Below are 24,053 nucleotides of genomic sequence, written 5' to 3'. Positions count from 1 at the left end.
CCAAGATGTATCCGGACTTGAGGAAACATTATTGGTGGAGGCGAATGAAGAAGGACATAGTTGCCTATGTAGCTCGGTGCCTAAATTGCCAGCAGGTAAAGTGTGAGCATCAGAGACCTGGTGGTTTACTTCAGAGGTTAGATATTCCTGAGTGGAAGTGGGAGCGTATCACTATGGACTTTGTTGTTGGACTCCCATAGACTCAAAGGAAGTTCGATGCAGTTTGGGTCATTGTGGACAGGCTGACTAAGTCAGTGCATTTCATTCCTATGGCAGTTACCTATTCCTCAGAGCGGTTGGCAGAGATTTATATTCGTGTGATCGTCCGTCTTCACGGTGTGCCCGTGTCTATCATTTTTGATCGAGGTACGCAGTTTACCTCGCACTTTTGGAGGGCAGTTCAGCGTGAGTTGGGTACGCGCATTGCGTTGAGCACAACATTTCATCCTCAGACGGACGGGCAGTCCGAGTGTACTATTCAGATCTTGGAGGATATGCTTCGCGCCTGTGTTATTGACTTTGGAGGTTCTTAGGATCAGTTTTTTCCGTTAGCGGAGTTTGCCTACAATAACAGCTACCAGTCGAGCATTCAGATGGCTCCCTATGAGGCATTATATGGTAGACGGTGTAGGTCGCCAATTGGGTGGTTCGAGCTGGGGGAGGCTCGGTTATTGGGTACAGATTTAGTTCAGGAGGCCTTGGACAAGGTCAAGATTATACAGGATCGACTTTGTACAGCTCAATCCAGGCAAAAGAGTTGTGCTGACAGTAAAGTTCGTGATATTGCATTCATGGTTGGAGAAAGAATATTGCTTCAGGTATCGCCCATGAAGGGTGTTATGAGATTTTGGAAGAAGGGCAAGTTGAGCCCTAGGTATATCAGGCCATTTAAGATCCTCAAGAGAGTGAGGGAGATAGCTTATCGACTTGCGTTGCCTCCAGGGTTATCCTCAGTTCATCCGGTATTCCATGTGTCTAAGCTCCGGAAATATCATGGTGACCCGTCCCATGTGTTAGATTTCAGCTCTGTCCAGTTGGATAAGGATTTGACTTACGAGGAGAAGCCGGTGGCTATTCTAGACCGGTAGGTTCGTCAGTTGAGGTCAAAGAGTTACCCTTCAGTTCGAGTGCAGTGGAGAGGTCAGCCTATTGAGGCAGCTACTTGGGAGTCCGAGTCCGATATGTGGAGTAGATATCCCAACCTTTTCACCATCCCATGTATTTTTCTATGTCCGTTCGAGGACGAACGGTTGTTTTAGAGGTGGAGAATATGATGACCTAAAAGGTCATCTTATGTTTTAGAACTCAAATCTGCGTTCTTAAGCCTTAAAAATATCATTTTTACCCTCCTCGATTTGCGTGCGTAGTCCGGGCAGGTTTCCGGAAAGCTTTTATGTTGAAAACTAATGAAAATAAGAATTTTTGCCTTAAAAGTTGATTTTAGTTGACTTCGGACAACATTTTTGGTAAACAGGCCCGGATACGTGCTTTGACGGTCCCGGTAGGTCCGTATCGAATTATGGGACCTGGGCGTATGCCCAAAATCGAATTTGGAGGTCCCTAGCTTGAGTTACGAAATTTTGATGAAAATTAAAAGTTTGGAAATTATTTATTTTTAAGAATTGATTGATATTTGGCATTGTTAGTATCGGGTCCGTATTTTGGTTCTAGAGCCCGGTACAGGTTCATTATGATATTTAAGACATGTCTGTGAAATTTTGTGAGAAACGTAGTTGATTTGATATGACTTGGACGTCCAGTTGAGAAAATAGAAATTTTAAAGTGTTCTTGATAATTTCATTTGATTTGGTGCTAAATTTAGAGTTCTAGGTGTTATTTTGGTGATTTGATCACGCGAGCAAGTTTGTATGATGTTTTTAGACTTGTGTGCATGTTTGGTTTGGAGCCCCGAGGGCTCGGGTGAGTTTCGGATAGGCCACGGGATGTTTTGGACTTGGGAATCTAGTTTCTGCGGATTCTGGTGTCTGTCATATCCTTCTTCGCGTTCGCGAAGGTCCTCTCGCGAATGCGAAGAGTAATCTTATGAGGCTGAGACTTCTTCTTCGCGAACGCAAAGGCTTGGTCGCGAACGCGAAGTGATAGGGGATTTACCCTTCGCGAACGCGACCGGCTCAACGCGAACGCGAAGCATGTGGGGACCTGGGGGAGGGGGTGGTCGTTCCTTCAGCGCGAACGCGAGCCATTCCTCGCGAACGTGAAGGCCAGAGGTGAGTGATCATTGCGAACGCGAGCTGGGTCTTGCGAACGCGAAGGCTTGGTAGCCAGTACCCTTCGTGAACGCGACAGTGCTCTCGCGAACGAGATGAACACTGTCGTCCAACACTTAACAGAACCCAAAACGGGATTTTTGCCAAAAACAAACTCATTTTTCTCAAAAACCAAATGGCGAGGGGCGATTTTTCAAGAGTCATTCCTTCCCCAAATTGTTGGTAAGTGATTCTAAACCATCTTCTTTCAATTATCCATTACATTTCTTGAATTTTCAACCTAAAATTTAGAATTTCATGGTAGAATTAGGGGTTAGGGTAGAAAATAGGGATTTCGGAAATTTGGGAATTTAGACCTCAATTTGAGGTCGGATTCCAAAACTAATTACATATTCGGGCTCGGGGGTGAATGGATAAAAGGATTTTGGTCCGAACCTCGGGTTTTGACCAAGCGGGCCCTGAATCGATTTTTTGACTTTTTGGAGTAAAATTTTTGAAATTTAATTTATGCAATATAATTGATCCCTTTAGCAACATTTGATATTATTGAGTCATTTTTGAATAGATACGAGTGGTTTGAAGGTGAATTCCAAAGGAAAAGATGTGATTGAAAATTAAGTGGCATTAAAAGCGAGGTAAGTGTTGTGTCTAACCCTGACTGGAAGGAATTAGGAACCTAGATTATTTGCTAACTGAAATTCATGAGAGCGGCGTATATGTGAGGTGACGAGTACCTATGCGCTGCCAATTTACCTGTTTTTCCATGTTTCTCTGTTTTTCTTATATTGTCTTATTCCTATGCCAAATTGCTACGTGTTATACTGGTGCTGTTCAAATTATCGTTCTTATCATGTTTACGGAATTTTCTGGTGATAATTGAGTTTTTATTTCAAAGTTGAGATTGATATTATGGAACCAAATATTGAAGTAAGGGTTGTACTTGTTATTCTATCTCCCTGTTGTTATTTATGCATTGCATTATGGTAAGGGAGAGTATTAATGCACGAAGGGTGATGCCGTGCCATATTGTGAGTATTAATGTACGAAGGGTGATGCCGTGCCATATTGTGAGTGTTAATGCACGAAGGGTGATGCCGTGCCATATTGTGAGTGTTAATGCACGAAGGGTGATGTCGTGCCATATTGTGAGTGTTAATGCATGAAGGGTGATGCCGTGCCATATTGTGAGTGTTAATGCATGAAGAGTGATGTCGTTCCATGATATGAGAGTAAAAGCATGAAGGGTGATGCCGTGCCGTTTCTATTAATTTTATGGTGAGATTGAGAGTAAAAGCACGAAGGGTGATGCCGTGCATTTTTCTTTACTGTATTCACTATTCCTGTTGATTCATGGTATATTGACTGCTCCGGTGATCATTCGGTTGTAGTTCTTTATCTGTATACCCCTCAGTATGTCTCCCCTCCCGAAATTTCCTGTTTAGTTCTTCATTCCTGTTATTTACGTATATACTGTTAAATTGTACAGGTTGATTGTAGGTGCCTTGCCTTAGCCTCGTCACTACTTCGTCGAGATTAGGCTCGACACTTACCAGTACATGGGGTCGGTTGTACTGATGTTGCACTCTGCACTTTCTGTGCAGATTTTGATACCGACTCAGGTTGATCGAGATTTGCTATTGGTCCGCTGTCCGGAGATTCAAGGTAGATCTGTCGGCGTTCATAGACCTTGAAATCCCCGTCTATCTTTTTATGTCCTACTGTTTTCTTTCATTTAGACAGTTGTATTTTTTTCAGACTATTACTTGTAGTAAATTCTAGAATGCTCGTGAATTGTGACTCCAGATCCGGGTGGTAGTAATTAATACAGTTTTATGATATTCCACACTTATTATATTTTATTTTAGTTAATTATTATTATTTACTGAATGGAAATAAGAAATTGGTCTAATAATTTTTTTAACGTTGGCTTGCCTGGCTAGTGAAATGTTAGGCGCCGTCACGGTCCCGGTCGTGACAGGTTCTTATGTGAAAGACTTGTTTAATTGGTTGTACTTGTGTTTTTTCTTATTTATCGGAGTAATAATTGTGGTGTTCTTGCTGCCTTACTATTTATATCACTGCTATTTGTTGTCGATTATTTTAGTATGACACATGTTATTTGACTAGTGAGTGTCTTGACTGTATATTGTCACTACTCCACTGAGGTTAGTCTTGATACTTATTGGGCACCGTTGTGGTGTGCTCATTCTACACTTCTGCATATTTTTGTGCAGATCCAGATATTGTTCGTTAGTAGCTGTGCGAGTCGTTGCCGTCGGGACTCAAGGTAAACCTGCTGCTGCGTTCGTAGGCTTCAGAGTCACCTTCAACTTTTTATTTTGTACTGTTTATTCTTATTTCTGTACAATTGTATTTAGAAACTTTCTAGCAAACACTCTGTAGAGTTTATGACTTGTACTATCGGGTTTTGAAAATTGTAAAGTTTAAGAGATTTCTATTTCAAATTGTTAGATGTTATTTAAATAATGTTGTTTCAATTAATCTTAGGCTTACCTAGTTCCTAATACTAGGTGCCATCACGATACCCAAACGGAGGAAAAATTGAATCGTGACAATCTATTACTTTAGATCAAGTCAAAAATATCAAACAAATTAGGAGTACTTACAATATCTAAGATTTTGGCGTACTTAAAATATATAATAAAGAACTATATTTTACTTTGTCTGTCCCCGTTTACTTGTCTACCGATTTTGTACTTTTCTTTTAAAAAATAATGAATGAATTACATATTTTATCACTTATAAGAATACATTTCTTAGATGGTCACCCAATTTATGAAATCATTTTATTAACGTCACTTTTGTTTTTTAGGGACAACACAGTCACTCAACTATTACTTTTTAACTTAGAAAATAAATACCAGACATTTGATATATCATATCATATTTTAAAACCTTATTTTTTAATAATAAAACTCATTAAACCATGAACCTTATGCCCATCTAACCCACCCAATAAGAAAAAGGGTCTACTTTAAAAGACCCTCGTCGCCCTTGCACCAATATAAACATCTATATGTCTATTATAATAACCCTCACTAATAAGACTCAAAAAAGACTCAAACTACAATATTGTTGCATTTGAATATTCTTATAATAAATGGCTGTTATCGACAAAAAAAATATATAAGTAAGCATATATCATAGAGACGAAATTACATATATCGGCATTTATTTTTGAAAATTTTAGAAAAAATGCTTCTTATTTAAAGTAGTCGTGTGACCCCCTCCCTCCACCCCCTCCATACTAAAAAAAGGTACTCCAGAGAACTTTCTTCCATGAAGTTTGTAATTCAATTTCTTTGAATAAAAGAATTATAACGACAAAGCCTTTTATCTGCAGAAACAAATAGAGGAAAAATACATAAAATACACATATACGAAGAGATCAAATTATAGGCACAATTTCACAAACAGAGAAAACCGATTCAAACACAAACAGAAACACCCGAATATGAATAGACTAAGGAATTCTTAAAGTAGATCCATTTTATTATTGGGTGGGTTAATTATTAGAAAATGAGATTTTAATATGACATGGTATGTCAAATTGTGCTATTTATTTTCTGAGTCAAAATATAATAGCTGAGTGATTTTGTAGTCATAAAAGAAACAAAAATGACTTTGGCACTATGTTTTCATAAGTTGGATTATCATCCAATGAATTTACTCGCACCAATAATAAATGAATTGACTATTAGCATTTCAAAAAGAAAAAATCTTGAGAACTGATTTAGGAAATCAACATTTAGTGATAATGGTAAGATAAAAAAAATTATATTTCTCTTAAAATGGACAAGTAAAATAGAAAAATATAATTTTAGGAATTATATTTCTCTTAATATTATATTCTCTCATATTTATGGACTTTTTCTCTTAGTTTTCTCATGGAAAAAATGCAGAAAATCAGATATAACCTATTTACATATTTTTTAAATGTTTCTCATTAATTCATTTCCTTATTATATGATGGTAGGCTAGGAACACATGTTTTAGCCGCATTCTACACTTTAATTACTTCACTTTGAGCGTGTTTGAGCTTAAATGATGGTGATTTGCACTTATTATGTATTTTATGCCGTGCAGGAAATGATTCCGAGTTAAGAAGATGTTCCGGAGCTAAATCGAATAATTGGAGCTTTGAAGTCTGAGTAAAAGTCAAGGAATTAAACCGAGATTGCGTCCAGGGCTCATGGATCGGGGTTGCATATGAAAGTTGGAAGAAAACGCAAGGGTTATGACATTTGTACTAATGCGTCGCGCCATGCGTAGCACAGTGCGACGCATCAGTGCAAATGTGCGCAAGAAATTTGAGAAGTTCAGAGACTTGTAGTTTTTGGGTCTGACAGAAAAATACACTAATGTTAGGCATATTGCGTGGCGTCAGTACAAAATTTTATCAGACAAGCCATGTTAGAGAGTTTACAACCGAGAAAAATGCACTAATGCGATACACCCTGCGTAGCACTGTGCAACGCATGAAGTGTAAAACATTTGTAGGCTTTCCCACTTCGGCTCAAATAGGGTAGTTTCATCCGCGTTCATTCCTACTTGTTATAAATACACTAAAAATATATTTTTGAAAGGACTTTTGACCTTGAAAGCTTTTGAAGAGCATTGGAGGCTACAAAACACAAGATTTCATCATCTTTCCATCAATTAAATACGGGACTTTGGATTGTAACGTTAGATTGATATTTTCTTACTCTTTAATTATATTTGTGATGACTTCCTCCGTGATTATGGAGTAGTTTAACTCTAACTCTTTGCTTGAATTCATTTATAGAGCTTTGAATCGTTACAACTTTATTCACCGATTTATTTAATCGAAAGAGAATATTTTGGTGATTATCTTTGCATTATTTTGTTTGATTTAATTCATTGATTCTCTTAATTAATCGAAAGATCTTGTTGAATTGTTGATTAACTCAAGTTAGGAGAATATTCGAGAGACATTTTCCTAAAGACTAATCCATTAACGCATGCTTGCATACTTTCACAGGGCTTATATTAGTTCACCTCGTAGAGTTAATATTTAATCGAGAGAGGAGTCTTGACTACACATTTGAACTAATCATCGTGTGAATTCATGAGAATCATTATAACATTAGAGTGAATTAAACTAGAGTTGGATCCCAAATAGCCATCTTGCACCTATCTTGTCAAAACCCTTGTTCCTCACATTGATAAGAAACCGACTTTGCTAATCTCTGGTTTGTTGAAGTCAATCATTAATTACTTTATTTTAGTAGTTAATCGTAGTTTATAACTATTACAAATCAAGTTTTGATCATCTTGAATAACGTTAAGCTATAAATTACTTGAGCATTGCTTAAATCTAATCCCTGTGGAGATGATCATTAAACTCTACTATCCTTGGCTAGCGAACATTAATTTTGTGTTGTGTTTTGCGCACGTCAAATTTTGGCATCGTTGCCAGGGATTGACAATCAATAGTGTTCAAATTTGTTTTTGGTTCTAATTCAGGAATTTATTATTTTTTATTTATTCTTCACTAGTTTCCTCTTCCTTGTACAGGCGACAAATTGACGTCTCTGGTGTATGACTCGATCTTCTTCAAAAAAATTGATTTCATACAATCCAGAGGTGGAAAAGAGTCTGCGACAGTTGAGGAAAAAGAAAGAACTCACTGAAAAGTTCTTTGGGCAACCTTCACCCCCAGAGCACATGGCTAATAATAGTGATGACGCAGTAGATTTAGCTGCAATAGAGGCAGCACATCATAGGGAAGAAGCTGCACGGATAGCAGCTGAGGTTGCCCATAGAGCTGCTGATGAGACCGTCAACGATGATGGGGGTCGAAGATTTAATATAAATCGACCCTTGGTTGAAGACCAGTTCGAGAATACAGTACCCAGGCTTGATAGAGCATTGGGTGATTATGCCACACCAGTCTACAATTAGGGACTGTCCAGTGTCAGATCTCCACCAGTAGTAGCAAATAATTTTGAGTTGAAGTAAGGCTTGATTCAAACCATCCAGAACAACTGTGTCTTCAGAGGGAAGGTGAATGAAGATCCTAACACTTGATGTATTTTGAGGAAATCACGAACACCTTCCAGTACAAAGGAGTGTCAAAAGATAAGATTACTAAAAATTTCCTTGACAAATACTTCTCAGTTGCAAAAATAGTGAAATTCGGAAGGAAAATTCACAACTTCTGCCATACGGACACTGAAACAGTTTTCAAGGCTTGGAAATATTCAAGGAGACAGTGAAGAGGAGTCAGCATAATGGGATTGAATCTTGGATGCAACTCCAGGATATTTAGGATGGACTGACACCTCCCTCACGAAGAACTCTAAACACTACAGTTGGAGGTCCTTTAATGAAGAAGACACCGGAGGAGATTGTGGAAATTCTGGATAAGCTCTCTGAAGATGTTGTGGCATATTGAGAGTAATGATAGAAGAAAATCCGCTGGGGTTCATCGAGTAGATTCCAACACATCAGTGCAAGCCCAGCTAGACGCCATGGCTAAAGAGATAAGAAAGTTGACCTTTGCCAAGGTCCAGAGTCAACCATCTTTTGTTTGTGATTTCTGTGGAATTGGTCATCTAACACATGAGTGTCAGGCCTCAGCTGCAGATGAAGTTGTAAATATTTTGGGTAGATTTGATAGAGGCAACTACAGAGTGGTAATAATTTTAATTCTATAGGATAGAGGCATCCAGGTTTTTCTTGGAGTTCACCCAGTGGTAGCCTGAACTCACGGCAACAAAATAATCTGAGACCCCAGGGAAAAGGAGCTCCAAGATTTCAAAATCAGCAGAGGCAGCAATACTAGCCTCCACATTCTAATAAGTCTAGCATGAAAGAGCTAATAAAAGCTTTCATTATTAAAACGGATAAGAGATTGGAAACACATGGTGCAACTATTCAAAACTTAGAGAGGCAAGTGGGGCAGATTGCTAGTCTGTTATCCGAGAGGTCTCCAGGAACCCTCCCTGCAGATACCGAAAGGAATCCAAAGGAAATAATAAATACATTTTCGTTGAATAATGACAAGATATTGCAAGATCCATTGGTAGGAGAGAAGAATGAGTTGGCGGGAAATCAAGTTCAGAATGAAGTGAGGAAAGAGCAAGAGGATAATCTGAAGGAGAAGAACAACTATGAGGTTCCACCAAGGAAGAAGAAAGAAAAACAAAGAATTAATGAGACTGAGGAGAGTAAATACATGACTGCTCTACCCTTCCCCCAGAAACAAAGAAGAGAAAAGCTGGACCAACAATTCAGGCGCTTTCTAGAAGTGCTCAAGCAGGTGCATATGAATATACCTTTCACAGAGATGCTTTCACAAATGCTAGATTATGCTAAAATTTTGAAGGAGATATTGTCTAAGAAGTGAAAAGTGAAAGAGACATCGATGGTCATGCTCACAGAGCATTGTAGTGCCATTTTGCAAAATAAGCTCCCTCAAAAGTGTGGAGATCCAAGGAGTTTTACTATACCTTGCTCTTTAGGAAGTACTAAGTTTAATAAATCTTTGTGTGATTCAGGTGCTTCCATTAATCTTATGCCTTTGTCTATCTTCAGGAAATTGGAGGGAGAGATTAGAGAAATCAGGTCGATACTTGTGTCCTTGCAGCTGACGGATCAGACAACAATCATACTTGAAGGAATAATGGAAGATGTTCTAGTTAGGGTGAATAAATTTGTGTTCCTTGTGGACTTCATTTTGGTGAACATGGAGGAGAATAGGGAGGTTCCTCTGATTGTAGGAAGACCATTCTTGGCTATGGGAAAAGCAATTCTGGATATTCAGGAAAAGCAGCTCATGCTCAGAGTGGGGGAAGAAAGGTTGATCTTCAAGATGGAAGGAGAAAGAGGGCCCCTAAAGAAGCAACTTGGAGATAGTAAAACGGATAAGTGTGGCATGTACCCAAAGAATCCTGAAAAGAAGCTTTTATCATGGATGTGTGCACTGGGTCGGGCGTGCAAATAAGATCCCGACTTCAATACAGAACCCGACTAGATGAATCAGGGAAGTTTCCTTTAGCTCTTGCTTTTTATTTGTGTGTCATGGGGTCATGCCACAATTTAAAGTGTGGGGTAGGGGATGTAAATATGCATATGTGGGTTTGTTTTTTGTTTCTTTTGATTGATTTTTTTTTGACTTTTCTCGACGATGGATTTCCTCGGTTGTCCTCTTGAGGGATTAAAGTCGAAGAAAAAAAAAGAAATTTTTTAGCCGTTTATTTTGTTTTGTTTGCTTAGGTAGTGTAACAATTCCCCCTTGATTTTTCTTTGTTCCGCAGTTCTTTTTTAATGGTTTTATTTGAAGGGCGTAGTTAGTTTTTTTATTAGGAATAGAGAATTCTTATGCTATGTATTAAATGGAGATGACTTTTTTTGACGTTGTTGTTCCTTGAGACTAGTGAGTACCTTAGTTATGACGCCGGGGCTCAGTTCTTAACTCATGTATAAGTGCCTAAATTTGGTTGATTTTGATGTTGCTTAACTGCTTTGACTAGAGAGTCAGGATAAATTCGGTCCTAAATAAGTTATGTGCCAATGTATGTGTCAGATTTTGTCGATATTCTGTGTATGTCAGTTGATGTCTAGAACTTGCCCCATGTGTTTGCAAAGCAAAATAGCTGTCTTGTTCAGCCTAGGAAGTGATATAGCCGTTTATTTATTGAGCCAATTATAAGTTTATGACCCCGCCTAGTTGTTGTATATACTCATTAGCCCCTTTTGAGCTTATAATCATATTTCTTGGCAACCACACTACAAGACCGATCCATTTTATTTGAGTTGACTAATGGTTTGAACTTATTACCTCTCTTGAGCACTTGACATTGTTATGAGCTTGTGAAAAGCTAAGTGGAGGTATGGTTGGGTTTTCGTGTGCAAGTAAGAAATATTGAGATAGGTGCACTATTTGAAAATTTAGGAGAGTCACTTGTAATGAATTGAAAGAAGAAAAAATGAAGTTGCTTGAAGAAAAAAATTCAGAACTTGGAAAGAAAACAAATTAATTTCTTGCTAGTGGTATGTTCTCATTGTGTCTGTGCTTAAAGAAATTGAAAGCTTGATGTTATTAAGTGTGAAGGTTGGGGTTTGGTTTAACACAAGTGTGGGGTTTAAATTGTTAATGCCTATGTATTAAAGTGCTTAGGGAGGTGTAGTCACTATATCCAAATGTATCCTACTAGTCCACAGCCTACATTACAACCAAAACAAAGTCCTACTTGATCTTTGACTGAATGAGCTCAATTAATAGTGTATTACTCTACGAGCAAGCATATGGTGTGTCTTTTGTGGCACATGAATTTTAATTCTGAGAGTGAGTGAATTCTTTCTATCTTGAATTCCTAGTTGTTCTTGAATTTTAGTGTGTGTGGAACTACTCTCTATCTTTGGTGTGACGACACATAATTTGTGAAGGAAAGGTAATGTCTTTGGCCTCTGTGTTACAGTAAGTGAGCGGGTTTTTGAAAAATACGTGATGCTTTTGAGTCGAGTCTTGAGGTTAGGATGTTAATATATGTTGCTTAGTCTATTTTAAATATTCTTGGCATGATGCATTAGGAACGTTTTCTGATGATAAGGTCGTTTCTATATGAAATGTAGTTTGATTGCTCGAGTACGAACAATGGTTTAAGTGTGTGGTATTGATGGTAGGCTAGAAACACGTGTTTTAGCCGCATTCTGCACTCTAATTACTTCACTTTGAGCGTGTTTGAGCTTAAATGATGGCGATTTATACTTATTACGTATTTTATGCCTTGCAGAAAATGATTCAGAGTTATGAAGATGTTCTGGAGCTAAATCGAATAATTAGAGCTTTGAAGTCTGAGTAAAAGCCAAAAAATTAAATCGGGATTGCGTCCGAGGCTTGTGGATCGGCGTTGCATACGAAAGTTGGAAGAAAGCGCAAGGGTTATGACATTTGTACTAATGCTTCGCACCATGCGTAGCACAGTGCGATGCATCAATGCAAATGTGCATTAGAAATTTGAAAAGTTCAGAGACTTGTAGTTTTTGGGCCTGACAGAAAAATACACTAATGCTAGGCATAGTACGTGGCATCAGTAAAAATTTTTGTCAAACAAGCCAGGTTCAGAGAGTTTACAACCGAGCAAAATGCACTAATGCGACGCACCCTGCGTAGCACTGTGCGACGCATGAAGTGTAAAAAGTTTGTAGGTTTTCCCACTTCATCTCAAAGAGGTTAGTTTCGTCTGGGTTCGTTTCTACTTGGTATAAATACACTGGAAACACGTTTTTGAAGGGACTTTTGACCTTGGAAGCTTTTGGAGAGCATTGGAAGCTACAAGACACAAGATTTCATCATCTTTCCATCAATTCAATACAGGACTTTGGATTGTAACGTTAGATTTATATTTTCTTACTCTTTAATTATATTTGTGATGACTTCCTCCATGATTATGGAGTAATTTTCATTAGGGTTTGATGGATATAGTGTTTTGATTGATATTTGTGGATTTTAACTCTAGTTCTTTGCTTGAATTCGTTTATGGAGCTTTGAATTATTGCAACTTTATTCACCAGTTTATTTAATCGAAAGAGGAATATTTTGGTGATTATCTTTGCATTATTTTATTTGATTTAATTCATTGATTCTCTTATGTAATCGAATGAGCTTGTTGAATTATTGATTAAATCAAGTTAGGAGAATATTCGAGAGACGTTTTCCTAAAGACTAATCCATTAACACATGCTTGCATACTTTCACATTGCTTATATTAGTTCACCTCGTAGAGTTAAGATTTAATCGAGAGAGGAGTCTTGACTACACGTTTGAATTAATCATCGAGTGAATTCGTGAGAATCATTAGAACATTAGAGTGAATTAAACTAGAGTTGGATCCCAAATAGCTATCTTGCACCTATCTTGTCAAAACCCTTGTTCCTCACATTGATAAGAAACCGACTTTGCTAATCTCTGGTTTGTTGAAGTCAATCGTCAATTGCTTTACTTTAGTAGTTAATCGTAGTATATAACCATTGTAAATCAAGTTTTGTTTACCCTAAATAGCATTAAGCTAGAAATTACTTGAGCATTGTTTAAATCCAATCCCTGTGGAGACGATCATTGAACTATACTATCTTTGACTAGCGAGCATCATTTTCGTATTGTGTTGTCCACCAAAAGATTGTAAAGTAGGAGTTACACAATATTGCTTTTAATTCAGAAACTCATTATTTTTGTAAACTATATATATATATATATATATATATATATATATATATATATATATATATATATATGAGCTCTCTTGAGTAGAAGCATTGACTGATAGTGTATCAATATTACAAGCATTGATTTTCCTTTTGAATACAGTTCCTAGGATGTCTGTCCACACTTCTTCGTTTGCAAACACAGGAGGAACTACTAAAAACCGTGTTCTTTCCAAAATTTCCTCCTTAACTCCTTTCTTTGCGAGGAGATACACTACGTGGTTCTGCTCCATGTAGTTATGCCCTATTGTTGGATTTCCCAGTTGCTCCATCATTGACCCGCATTCATAGATTATGGGTTTATGAGTAAAAATGTCATCTCTTATCATGTTTATTACCTCTGTGGAGTCTATATCTATCACTAGGGGTGTGTGTATTTGATCAATTGCAATTTGTAGGCCCTGCCAAAGGGCTTGAAGCTCAGCCCTTATGCTAGTTGTGTGTGGCATCCCTCTCATGTAACCCATGAACCAATCTCCCCTATTATTCCTAAAGACTCCTCCAATTTTGCCTTCCCTGGTAGTTTTACAAGCAGCCCCATCAATGTTTAGTTTGAAAAACCCTGCATTATGGGGGTACCACTTAAGATGAAGAATTGTTTTTTCAGGTGATGGGTTATGCCTGACGGCCATATGGAAATATTCAACTGCCATAGCAACCGTTTGGTTAATAGGGATGTGGGTCTTCCTCCTCTCAAAAAGATGCTATTTCTATTTTTCTAAATGCTTCAAAAACAGAATGGAAGAAGAAAGTTCCAATCAATACAAGCATTGAAGGGAACGTTTTGGAGCTTATTCCAAGTTTTCTCCTAGTTTTGCGTAGTGAAGGCTGAAGGGGAGATGGCTTGACTGTTAGTGTTATTCAGTACTAGCATTAGCCAAAAATAATTTGCATTAATGTACTCAAAGAAGATGTGGTTGATGTCTTCCATATCCACTCCACAGTAGGAGCAATTTGGGTTAATGTTCATGCTTATATGATGTAGGTATGTTCCTATGGGAAGTCTATTCTGGTGCATTAGCCAGGTGAAGAACTTGATTTTATTTGGGACTTTCAGTTTCCATATCCAACCAAAAAGGTCCTCCTGGAAGAATTGGGGTCAAGTTAGAGGCAATGAAAAAATAGACAGACATAGATGAAAACAACCTAGTGGGTGTGAGGTTCCACACCAACTTATCATTGGACCTAGCATTGAGTGGAATAAAGGTGCTTTGGATGATGGTGGTTATATAGCTGAAGGAGTTAAGGTCCCAGGCCCCATTGCAGTGCAATGTATCGATCTTCCTGTTCAGATCAACCTGTTGCCAAGGCCCTTTGAGGATTGATTTGAGAGGTTTCATATTGGGTAACCATATGTCTTCAAGAAAATTGACCATGTCCCCTTTGTGAACTACCCACCTGGAGGCTTTAGAGCATACCTTGCAACCCTTTTGAACATATTGCCAGACCCTTGTATTTGCCTTGCCCCTGTTTGCAGTCCCACTATAGTGTTTCCTCACAAGCACTCTAGCCCAATTGGTGTTAGTGTTATTGTACGTTCTCCATTCTAGGCTAGTATTGCAAGTCTTATTCTTAATGTGGGCTTGTTTCAATCCCAGACCCCCCGTGTTCTTAGGTTTGGTGACAATGTCCCATTTCACCATGTGTAGTTTTTTTTTTATTTTCTGATGTGGTGCCCCAGATAAAATTCCTCTGAACTTTATCAAATTGGTTAGTTATTTTAGAAGGCAGATTAATGTACTGCATTACATGGCTGGGGATGCTACTCAGACTAGCTTTGGCTAGAGTAGTACGGGCAGCCATGTTGAGGAACTTGGTTTTCCAACCTGGAAGCTTAGTGTTAAGATTGTCGAGAATAAATTGGAAGTCACTATTATTGGGACTTTTGTGGAAAATGGGGAAGCCCAAGTACTTTCCAAATGCTGATCCGGTCTTGATACCCAAGATGGAGCTGCATTGGCTAGCCTATTCCTCTTTACAGTTGGTAGAGAAAATGACCTTAGACTTTTGAAAGTTGTCCTTTTGACCAGAGGCATTATTGAAATCTCCTGGCCACTTAAAATAAAATGGCAGTTTTTTCTGTTAGCCATGGCAAACAGAGTCTGGTCACCATAAAAAAAACAAATGGGAGATCTTAGGGCATCCCCTGCTGATGCTGATGAGGGAACCAAGAGTTGTTTATTATTACATTTTCAATATTCCTAGAAAGCCTTTCCATGCAAATAATGAACAAATAGAGAGAGATAGGGTCCCATGCCTAATATCCCTAGTTGGTTTGAAAAAAAACTAGTCTGATCTTCATTCACTAGGATGGAGATAGAACTGGTAGTTATGCATGACATAATCAGGGTGATCGGCCTAGTGGAAAAATTGAAAAAGAGGAGGGAATCTCTGATAAATGACCATTCTAGTCTATCAAAGGCTTTCTCTAGATTAACATTTAAGATCATGTTAGCATTCTTCCCTTTCATTTTTTAAAAATAATTTATGTACTCTTGGACCACTATGGCATTGTCTGTAGCTTTTTTGTTGGCCAGGAAGCTGGGTTGGGTTGGTCCAATAATTTTGTGTAGGACATGCTTGATTCTGTTGACAATGATCTTAGTGACTAGCTTGTACATGGTGTTGCACAATCCTATGGGTCTAAAGTTTCTTAACATAGTAACATTAGTACATTTTGGGGTTAGGTAGAGGTAGATTCTGTTAACTTCAGGTGGCAAAGTACAAGAGGAAATTACTAACAAGCAGTAGTTGTTTACCTGATTGGACAACATTTGCCAATGTGTTTGGTAGAGAAAAGGGTGAGGCCTATGTGGCCCTGGAGTCTTCATATGCTTAAAAAAGTTTAGGGAACATTTGATCTCATACAACCTCAGTGGGGAATTCAGGGTTACTTTATCTCTACTATCAAGGACACTAGGAATAACCTCATTGTAGGAAGACTTCCTATTAGAGAGGTGATGTTCAGAGGTGAAGATCTTGGAAAAGTAACTCATGATGGTCTCTTTAATATGGTGAGGTTATTGGATTAGGTTACCTACCTCATTTTTCTAACTTTGGATCCTGCTCCTCCTTCTACTGTTGAGTGTGAAAAAATTTGCTGTTAGTATCCCCCTCACTCAGCCAGTTAATCCTAGATTTCTGCTTTCAAAAGTGCTCTTCATTCTTAAGTATTGCATTGAATTCCAGTTGGAGTTTAGTTTCTAGTTCCTGGAGGAAGGTACTGAATGGATACACATTGGAATTTTGGATGCCAATTAATCCGGCACGAATATGTATTTTCTTGTGGAATATGTTTCCAAACACATACTTATTCTAGATGGTTACCCTACTTTTAAAAATCTTAGTGGCCCTATTGATATTATAATCAGTAGAGAAACTTTCTTGCATAATTAGAAGGAAATCAGGGTGGTTACACTACATAGATTCAAATCTAAAGGGTCTATTGTGCCTAGTGTTGTGCTTGCTCAGAATATTGAGGAGAAGGGATGATCTGAGTGTGTTCTAGGTAGATGGGTCACAATGGACTCTAGGAATAATTCTATCCAAGCATTAGTTGCAAAGCATCTATCAAGCCTTTCTAGGAGTAGGTCCTGCCTCCTAGAATATCTTTTATTAGTTCAGGTGTATTTTGACCCTTTAAAACCCAAACCCACAAGATTACATTGGTTTAAACAATGCCAGAATCTTTTTCTTATGTCGGTGTTTAGGTTGTTTCCACCCAACTTATCCCTAGCTTTTAGGATTTCGTTAAAATCCCCCCCCAACTAGCCAGCAACCCTTATATACTGATGCTAAGTCCTCTAGAAGCTCCTATAGTCTATTCCTCTCAACCATACAATTACTAGCATAAATAACAGAGAAGGGCCATTTGGAAGAGGAGGGAATTACTTTCACCCTGACATGGATCCCTTGAGGTGTGGTGGAGACCTCTTCATGCTTGACCAAGTCATCTTAACATATTAGCACAATGCCACCAGATTGGCCAATGGAAGGGGTTTGGAAATGGTCATCAAATTGGAGCTCAGCAGTAAGGTGTTTGTGGTCTTCCATCCTTGTTTCAAGCAAAACCAACATAGTAGGTTATGAAGCTTAACCATCGAGGTACAATGTCTACAGAACTCTACACTATTGGCACCCTAAGCATTCCATATTATGAAGTTCGGGTTTTGAGAGGAGGCCTTCCTCTTGGTTCCCTTCCCCTTGCCCACAGGGGTTGGCTTCAACACACCCACCAGGGGATTTAGGGATATTGTTGAGTTCCTTGATTTTAGAGATAATGGCACTCGAAGATCTATTATGCAACTTGTTAACTTTCTGGGGCACAGAGAAATAAGTATTTCTCCCAACTACTCTTTGAACTCTATCTCCAGGAGCTCCTGCATTAGAAAAGATTTTGTCTTTGGGACCCCTAACTTTTCTACTATGCTCTCTAGGTCCAAGTTGGATTCCCTGAGATAGTCCAAGGTCCTGTTGAGTCCCCTACCTAGTTGGTTGATGGGAGAGAGTGGGTGGGAGGATGGTGGAGGTACTTTCACTACTAGTGGCCATAATGTGAAGTTGGGTGATGGGGTTGGGGTTTCTAGGTTCATAAGAGGGAAAAAGGCATGGTCTGACAGAGCTGGCCCATAAGGTTATTGATCTTATCCATAGACAAAGGCTGTTGGTTCCCATGTACTTTGCCTGGAGTAGCGTTGACATCCACATTTGATGTCCAAAGTTTTCCAACCCCTGGTGAAGCAGTTGGATTGCAAGGCGTGCTAAGTAGCATGGATTTTGGATAGTGATCTCCATGGGGGCTAACTCTACCATCATCTGAAGATTTTGGTTGTGCCCCTGTAGTGCTAGTTCAAGCCAGGATTCTAGCGTGTATTCTGGTGGTAATGGAGGTGGAGAAGTGATAAGTGGGGATTTTGACTGCTTAGTAGCGCCTTTTAGCGTATGTTTTAGTCTAAAAGCAATTGAATTGTATTCCCAAAACTAATAAAATTGTGCGAAATTGTAGGAATGCTGGAAGTTGGTCTCCTGAGATAAAATTTGACTCAAAAAGGAGTATTCCGAAGTACAAGGCAATAAAGAGCACAAAAACACAAATGTGCGGTCCGCAGAAGAAATTGCGGACCGCAAAATTCCATCTGTGACCGCAAACCAAGAGGAAGAGTTTAGCAAAAATGTGCACAAAGTGCAGACCGCACATGTATTGTGCGGCCATAAAACTGGGCCAAGAGTCGAAGATTAGAGTATATGCAAAAAAACCAAGTCCAGAAGCCTCTGTGAATCGCGGACGGCACAAGAACTGTGCGGCCGCAGAAGATCTGCCTTGCATCCGCAACCTAGAAATGTGCGGCCGCAAAAGATTGCTTCACGACTGCAGTTTAGAAATGCGCAGCCGCAGAACTCCACTTCCTTCCAGATGAAGAAATTTGCGCACCGCACATGGAATTGTGCGGCCGCAGAACCTCCTGAGGGGCATTGTTGTCCGCAATTTTCAGCCTTGTATAAATAGACGAGTTTCACAAAATTAGGTCAAAGTTTGAACCTCTGAAGTTGCTGTAGCCATTTTCCTTTACTACTTTAGGAAGTTTTACATTACTTTGGTGTATTTACATTAGATTTAATCATTTTAATCTTTCATTATGAGTTTAGTTAGTTTTTCTTCCTTATTTTCTTCAAAGCCTATTATGAGTAGCTAGACTTTTACTAGGGTAGGGTAGTGACCCAACTCTAGTGTATAAACCTTATGGGTATCTAATTTAGTGCTTGTTTATGATTATGTGTTGATTATTTAGCTTAGTTCATGCTTTAATTATAGAATTAATGGTTGCAAACATTAATTCATGCCTATTTGACTTAGTCTCTACTTGAGAAAGAGGGACCTAGTCTAGGATAACTTAGCTAACAAGAAATTAGGTCAATTGAAAGATTGATTAACCCAATTAAAGGGTTCAACCTAGAGATAGGAATAACCCAACTTGAGCTCTTATCAACTATTTTGGGTGATACCCATTTGGTCTTGAGAAAGTCAAATTGGGCAAAACTATTCTCTAACCGAGAGGTATGAGTGGGTAATTTAGAGTTGAGAGTTATAATACACCCCAATCAACAAAACAAACATTAAAGTATTTATCCCATTAGGTAAACACCTAGGTTATGGTCACAGCCCTAGGCCTTTTATCTATTTGGAAAACCTTAAAAATAGTTATCTCTAGTCTACTTTCTTTATCTTGCAATTATTATTGATAGTAGAAATAGAAAATAAATCCATGTTGTGGAAGTGCAATTTAGATAATCCAATTACTCATTTGGAATATATATCCCTAACTCCCAACTTAGCTCCCATTAATTCGACCCCAACTCCTAGTTGGGTATTTATTATTGCATACGACCATTTCATATCTTTATTGAGGTGTGCTTTGGACGTGGTCAAGGAGATCATTAGTGGAGAAGTGATTGGGGGTTTTGAGTTTGTGTCTGTATTTTCCATGGCTCTGCTCAACTTCGTAGAATCAACCAGAATTGTTAGGAGGAGAGCTTGTTTTGTTAAGAGGGGTATGGCTATAAGCCATCTCTTCTCTATTGGTTGTGTGTCTGATGATTTTGCTTCTGTAGTCAATCTTGAAGTTGACAAGCAAAGTCTTCTCACTGGTAACATTAGTCGATTGATGTGTAGCAGGTACTCGATTACCTTTACTGGGAGTGACACACACGGAGGGAAAGGAGGGGTGGGTTGGGTGAATGAATGGCGTGTGATCGAGGTTTTGCTCTCTAAAGGTAGGGTGGCCCATTTTCAAGTAGATTTGGGATGTCAGAAAATTTTCTTATGAGACATGGGTGCTCTTATTTTTGTGTAAGAGTACCCTATTTAGGGCGAACAACTTCAAGACCATGGGAGGCATCTTTTTCCCCATTTGGTATCAAATTTAGAATTATGGGGGTCGGAATATTTCCTCCAAAAGGAATGTATGGTAGATGGATTGTGGTTAGGTAGATGCCTTTTTGTGCTAGTGAGATTGGCGTGTAGGCAGTTTACTAGGCTAGCATGGCCCAAGTATTAAGGCGGGCTTACATAATTTTGAATTCTGGGCCTCGTAAGGCCCCAAATCTTTGTTGTAGCCCCCTGCTCACCCTTTGGGGACCAAGTGACTTCCCGAGTCATCATCGTTTTGGCCTAAGGGGTTGTATCCCGTGGCGATACTGGGTTGCAGGTCAAGAAATGTACTTGAATATGCATTGGACCTTTTTATGTGTGTTTGGCTGGCCTCTACCGGTGTCTACTTGTGGTGCCGTTGTGTTTGCTTATTCTTCCTGAATGGAAATGTTCTCCATTAGGAATCTCCATTCTGCATTATTGCTTCTCCGGTTGAGGTGTTAGTGGGATCGGGGTTATTATTTGCGTCTTTGGGTTTGACCTTGAATGAACAACTTCTCAACGTCTGCCCAATCTGCTCATAGCCCTTACAAAGGATCCCCTCACCCTTGCACATGATTGGTTGGTTGTGGGTGCCTATGGTTACCGCAGTGGTAACCAAAATTTCTAGAGCCACTTGAACACATATCCTAGCGTATCTTCCTCTTAGGGTGGACGTGGTACAAGTGTCAATCTTTAATAGTTTTCCAATTTTGTTTCCAACCTGCTCTAGGATAGTTTTGTCATAAATTTCCGTCAGCAACTGTGGTAGCCTGATCCACATTGCCGTTATGTCTAGCTTCGATTCCTCTTAAACAAAATTTGGTTCCCATCGACGTTCCGATAAAAAATGACCCGACACAAACCATGGACCATATGTTAAAATCTTGTTCATGCTATCCTCAAGATTGAATTTCAGTATGAAGAACTCCCAGCCCAGATCGATAAAAACAAGGGGTTCAATCGGTTTCCATAAGTGTTCAAGCTTTGCTCGCAACACTAGATATGGGATTTTTTACAATTAGGGAATTTTTCCATGGGTTGTATAGCCTGATTTTATCTTTGTTTGTCAAAGGAATTGGGATGTTCCCTACGTTCAATTCAAACGATGGGGTAGGGGGTGGCGGGTGAGTTAGGGCATAAGAAGTAGAGGAAACTAGATTCTTTTCCATTAGGATTTCCTTAAAGGAGTTTTTTTGGAGTGCATCTTCCTTTATTTCCAGTTGGTGTGTCACAGTTGGAATATCAGGAGGTTCCGGTGGAGAAAGACCACCCTCTCTCTATAACTTCAACTAACCCAACAGAATCCCAAGATGTCCACAACTCCACTACTGACAAAACAACCCCACCCTCAAAATTTTATTAGAAACTCTATTGTCACTCTATATATTATTCTCTGTGAGATTGTGAGTGCCAGTTTACCATTAGTTGACAGACAAAGATGGAATTTAGGTGGATTTACATGGTGGTCATAGGCAACATCGAAGGTGGAGAGGAGAAAGACCACCCTCTCTCTAACTTTCACTAACCCAATGGAATCCCAAGATGTCCACAGGCCCACTACCAGCAAATGGTCCCACCCTCAAAATTTCATCAGAAACTCTATTGTTCCTCTATATATTATTCTATGTGAAATTGTGGGTGCCAATTTACTATTAGTTGATAGGTAGAGATGGAATTTAGGTGTGTTAACATGGTGGTCATAGGCAATAGCGAAGGTAGAGAAGAGAATAAGGTGACAACTTGATTGTGCTGCGTGAAGAAAAGCCTTCACAAGATGATATAGTGATGGCGGTAGCAGCTTAAGGGTAGGGATTTTGGTTAGGTTTTTCCTTGTAGAGCGTAAACTGTGTGAGAATTCCCGTGTGAGTGAATGAGTGTATTTTTTGTGAATTGTGTTGATGTCAGAATATTTGGTTTAATGTGTGAATATGGCGGGTTTAGTGTGTCGTGTCTTTAAGTAAGTGAGTTTTCTATTTACTGTGTATGTGAGTGTCTCAAATGTGAGTGAATCAAATATGAGAGAAGTGTATTTGTAAAAATGATCCCATAAGTTGAGTGAATTTTAGTAGAGTTAAATTAGTAGAGTTGATGTGTGCTAATAGAGATAGGAATGAAAAATGCAAGAAAGTGTGAGATGAAAATCCACTCTCTTTTCTACTTAACAAGGAAGTACTGTCCACATGCTTGAGAATAGTGTTATCTGGAGTCCAGAATCAAAGTATGATTTTTTGGACTCAAAGCATAAAAATAGGTGAAAAATAACCGATGACCATTTTATACACAACACATGAATTACATGCGCTATACCTTAACAACACGTTTCTCCGTTAATGTATAGTGCATGTAGTCCATGGGCTATACTTCTTAATTGACTGACTAATAATAATTGGTTGGTATAGCGCATAGCTTTATTGCACTATATATATTGCGCCTTTAATTGATGCGCTATACACTAACAATTATTGTACCCCCAGCACAACTTTTTTGCTTATTTAAGGAGCTTCATTCTTTCTTAAAAACTTCATTCTGAAAAATTCAGTTTTCTGCATCCTTTTTATTTACCTTTACTCATTCCGAAATATTTGTTTATTTAACTTTTTCTGCATTTTGCCATAATGTATGAAGAGCGAAAAATTAGGGTTGTGTTATATTGGGAGATGAGGTTGTCATGGAGAATAACTCAGTACACTATAGTTGTTCTCCATAGTGTACTGTTAAGTTTTCACTTACATTAGAGTACGATAGATTGGTATCGTTGATATGTAAAAAATTGAGTATGAGGAAATATTCGGTTACTATTTAAATAACCGGATGATATCCATATTGTAACGACCCGACCGATCGTTTTGAGTATTACAACCCCGCTTCCCCCTTTACTACTCGAATTTTACTTTGCAGTTGTTGTGTGAATTGCTGGGGTAAATGGTTCGGGTCCGGTGAGGTTTTGGAATGAATTGGAACACTTAGTTTTAAGGTTTAAAGCTTAAGTTAAAATAGTAGCCGGATGTTGACTTATGTGTAAACGACCCTGGAATGGAGTTTTGATGATTCCAATAGCTCCGTATGGTAATTTTGGACTTAGGAGCATGTCCGGAAAATTATTTGGAGGTCCGTAGTGGAATTTGGCTTGAATTGCTGAAAGTTGAATTTTTGGGAAGTTTGACCGGGGGTTTGACTTTTTGATATCGGGGTCGGAATCCGATTCCTGAAATTTGAATAGGTCTGTAACGTGAAATGTGACTTGTGTGCAAAATTTGAGGTCAATCGAACGTGATTTGATAGGTTTCAGCGTCGTTTGTAGAATTTGAAAATTTGGAAATTTATTAGACTTGAATCCGTGTGTAGTTCATATTTTTGAGGTTGTTAGGTATGATTTAAGGACTCGAGTAGGTTCGTGTTATATTATGAAACTTGTTGGTATGTTCGGACGGGGACCCGAGGGCCTCGGGTGCGTTTCGGACAGTAAACAGATCAAATTTGGACTTAAGGAAATGTTGGAACTGCTGCCTACTGGTGTGATCGCACCTGCGAAGCTTTTGATCGCAGGTACGAAGTCGCATGTGCGTGAAATAAGACGCAAGAGCGGCCAAGAGTGGGACTGAGCAGTGCTCATAGGTGCGAGGAATTTGCCGTATCTGCGAGGCCGCAGGTGCGAAGGCGTT

At 38.9% G+C, this 24,053-nt stretch overlaps 2 protein-coding genes across 2 annotated transcripts; one reads left to right on the top strand and one right to left on the bottom strand.

Moving 5' to 3' along the window:
* The first annotated feature begins 9,639 nt into the window (after positions 1-9,639).
* LOC138894609 (uncharacterized) lies at positions 9,640-10,218 on the top strand. Its single transcript, XM_070179319.1, has one exon. It carries the CDS (start codon positions 9,640-9,642, stop codon positions 10,216-10,218), a length of 579 nt encoding a protein of 192 aa, XP_070035420.1.
* A 2,935-nt stretch (positions 10,219-13,153) lies between these two features.
* On the bottom strand, positions 13,154-14,134 carry LOC138894608 (uncharacterized). The gene is made up of 2 exons (XM_070179318.1): positions 13,583-14,134; positions 13,154-13,270 (listed from the first exon to the last, which is right to left on the bottom strand). The coding sequence occupies exons 1-2, from the start codon at positions 14,132-14,134 to the stop codon at positions 13,154-13,156; spliced, it is 669 nt and encodes a 222-aa protein (XP_070035419.1).
* Positions 14,135-24,053: the final 9,919 nt, after the last annotated feature.

The sequence above is a fragment of the Nicotiana tomentosiformis genome, chromosome 6, assembly GCF_000390325.3.
Source record: "Nicotiana tomentosiformis chromosome 6, ASM39032v3, whole genome shotgun sequence".
Lineage (NCBI taxonomy): Eukaryota > Viridiplantae > Streptophyta > Magnoliopsida > Solanales > Solanaceae > Nicotiana > Nicotiana tomentosiformis.
Note: the sequence above shows the minus strand (reverse complement) of the source record. Positions and strands in the feature narration are given on the sequence as shown.

Coding starts and splice junctions, on each gene's coding strand:
- LOC138894609 (XM_070179319.1), top strand. CDS start 9,640: ATGGTCATGCTCACAGAGCATTGTAGTGCCATTTTGCAAAATAAGCTC.
- LOC138894608 (XM_070179318.1), bottom strand. CDS start 14,134: ATGGCAGTTGAATATTTCCATATGGCCGTCAGGCATAACCCATCACCT. Junction 13,271..13,582: donor GGACAGACATCCTAGGAACT/GTATTCAAAAGG, acceptor AATGCTATTTAG/GGTAAACAAAACTTGATTTA.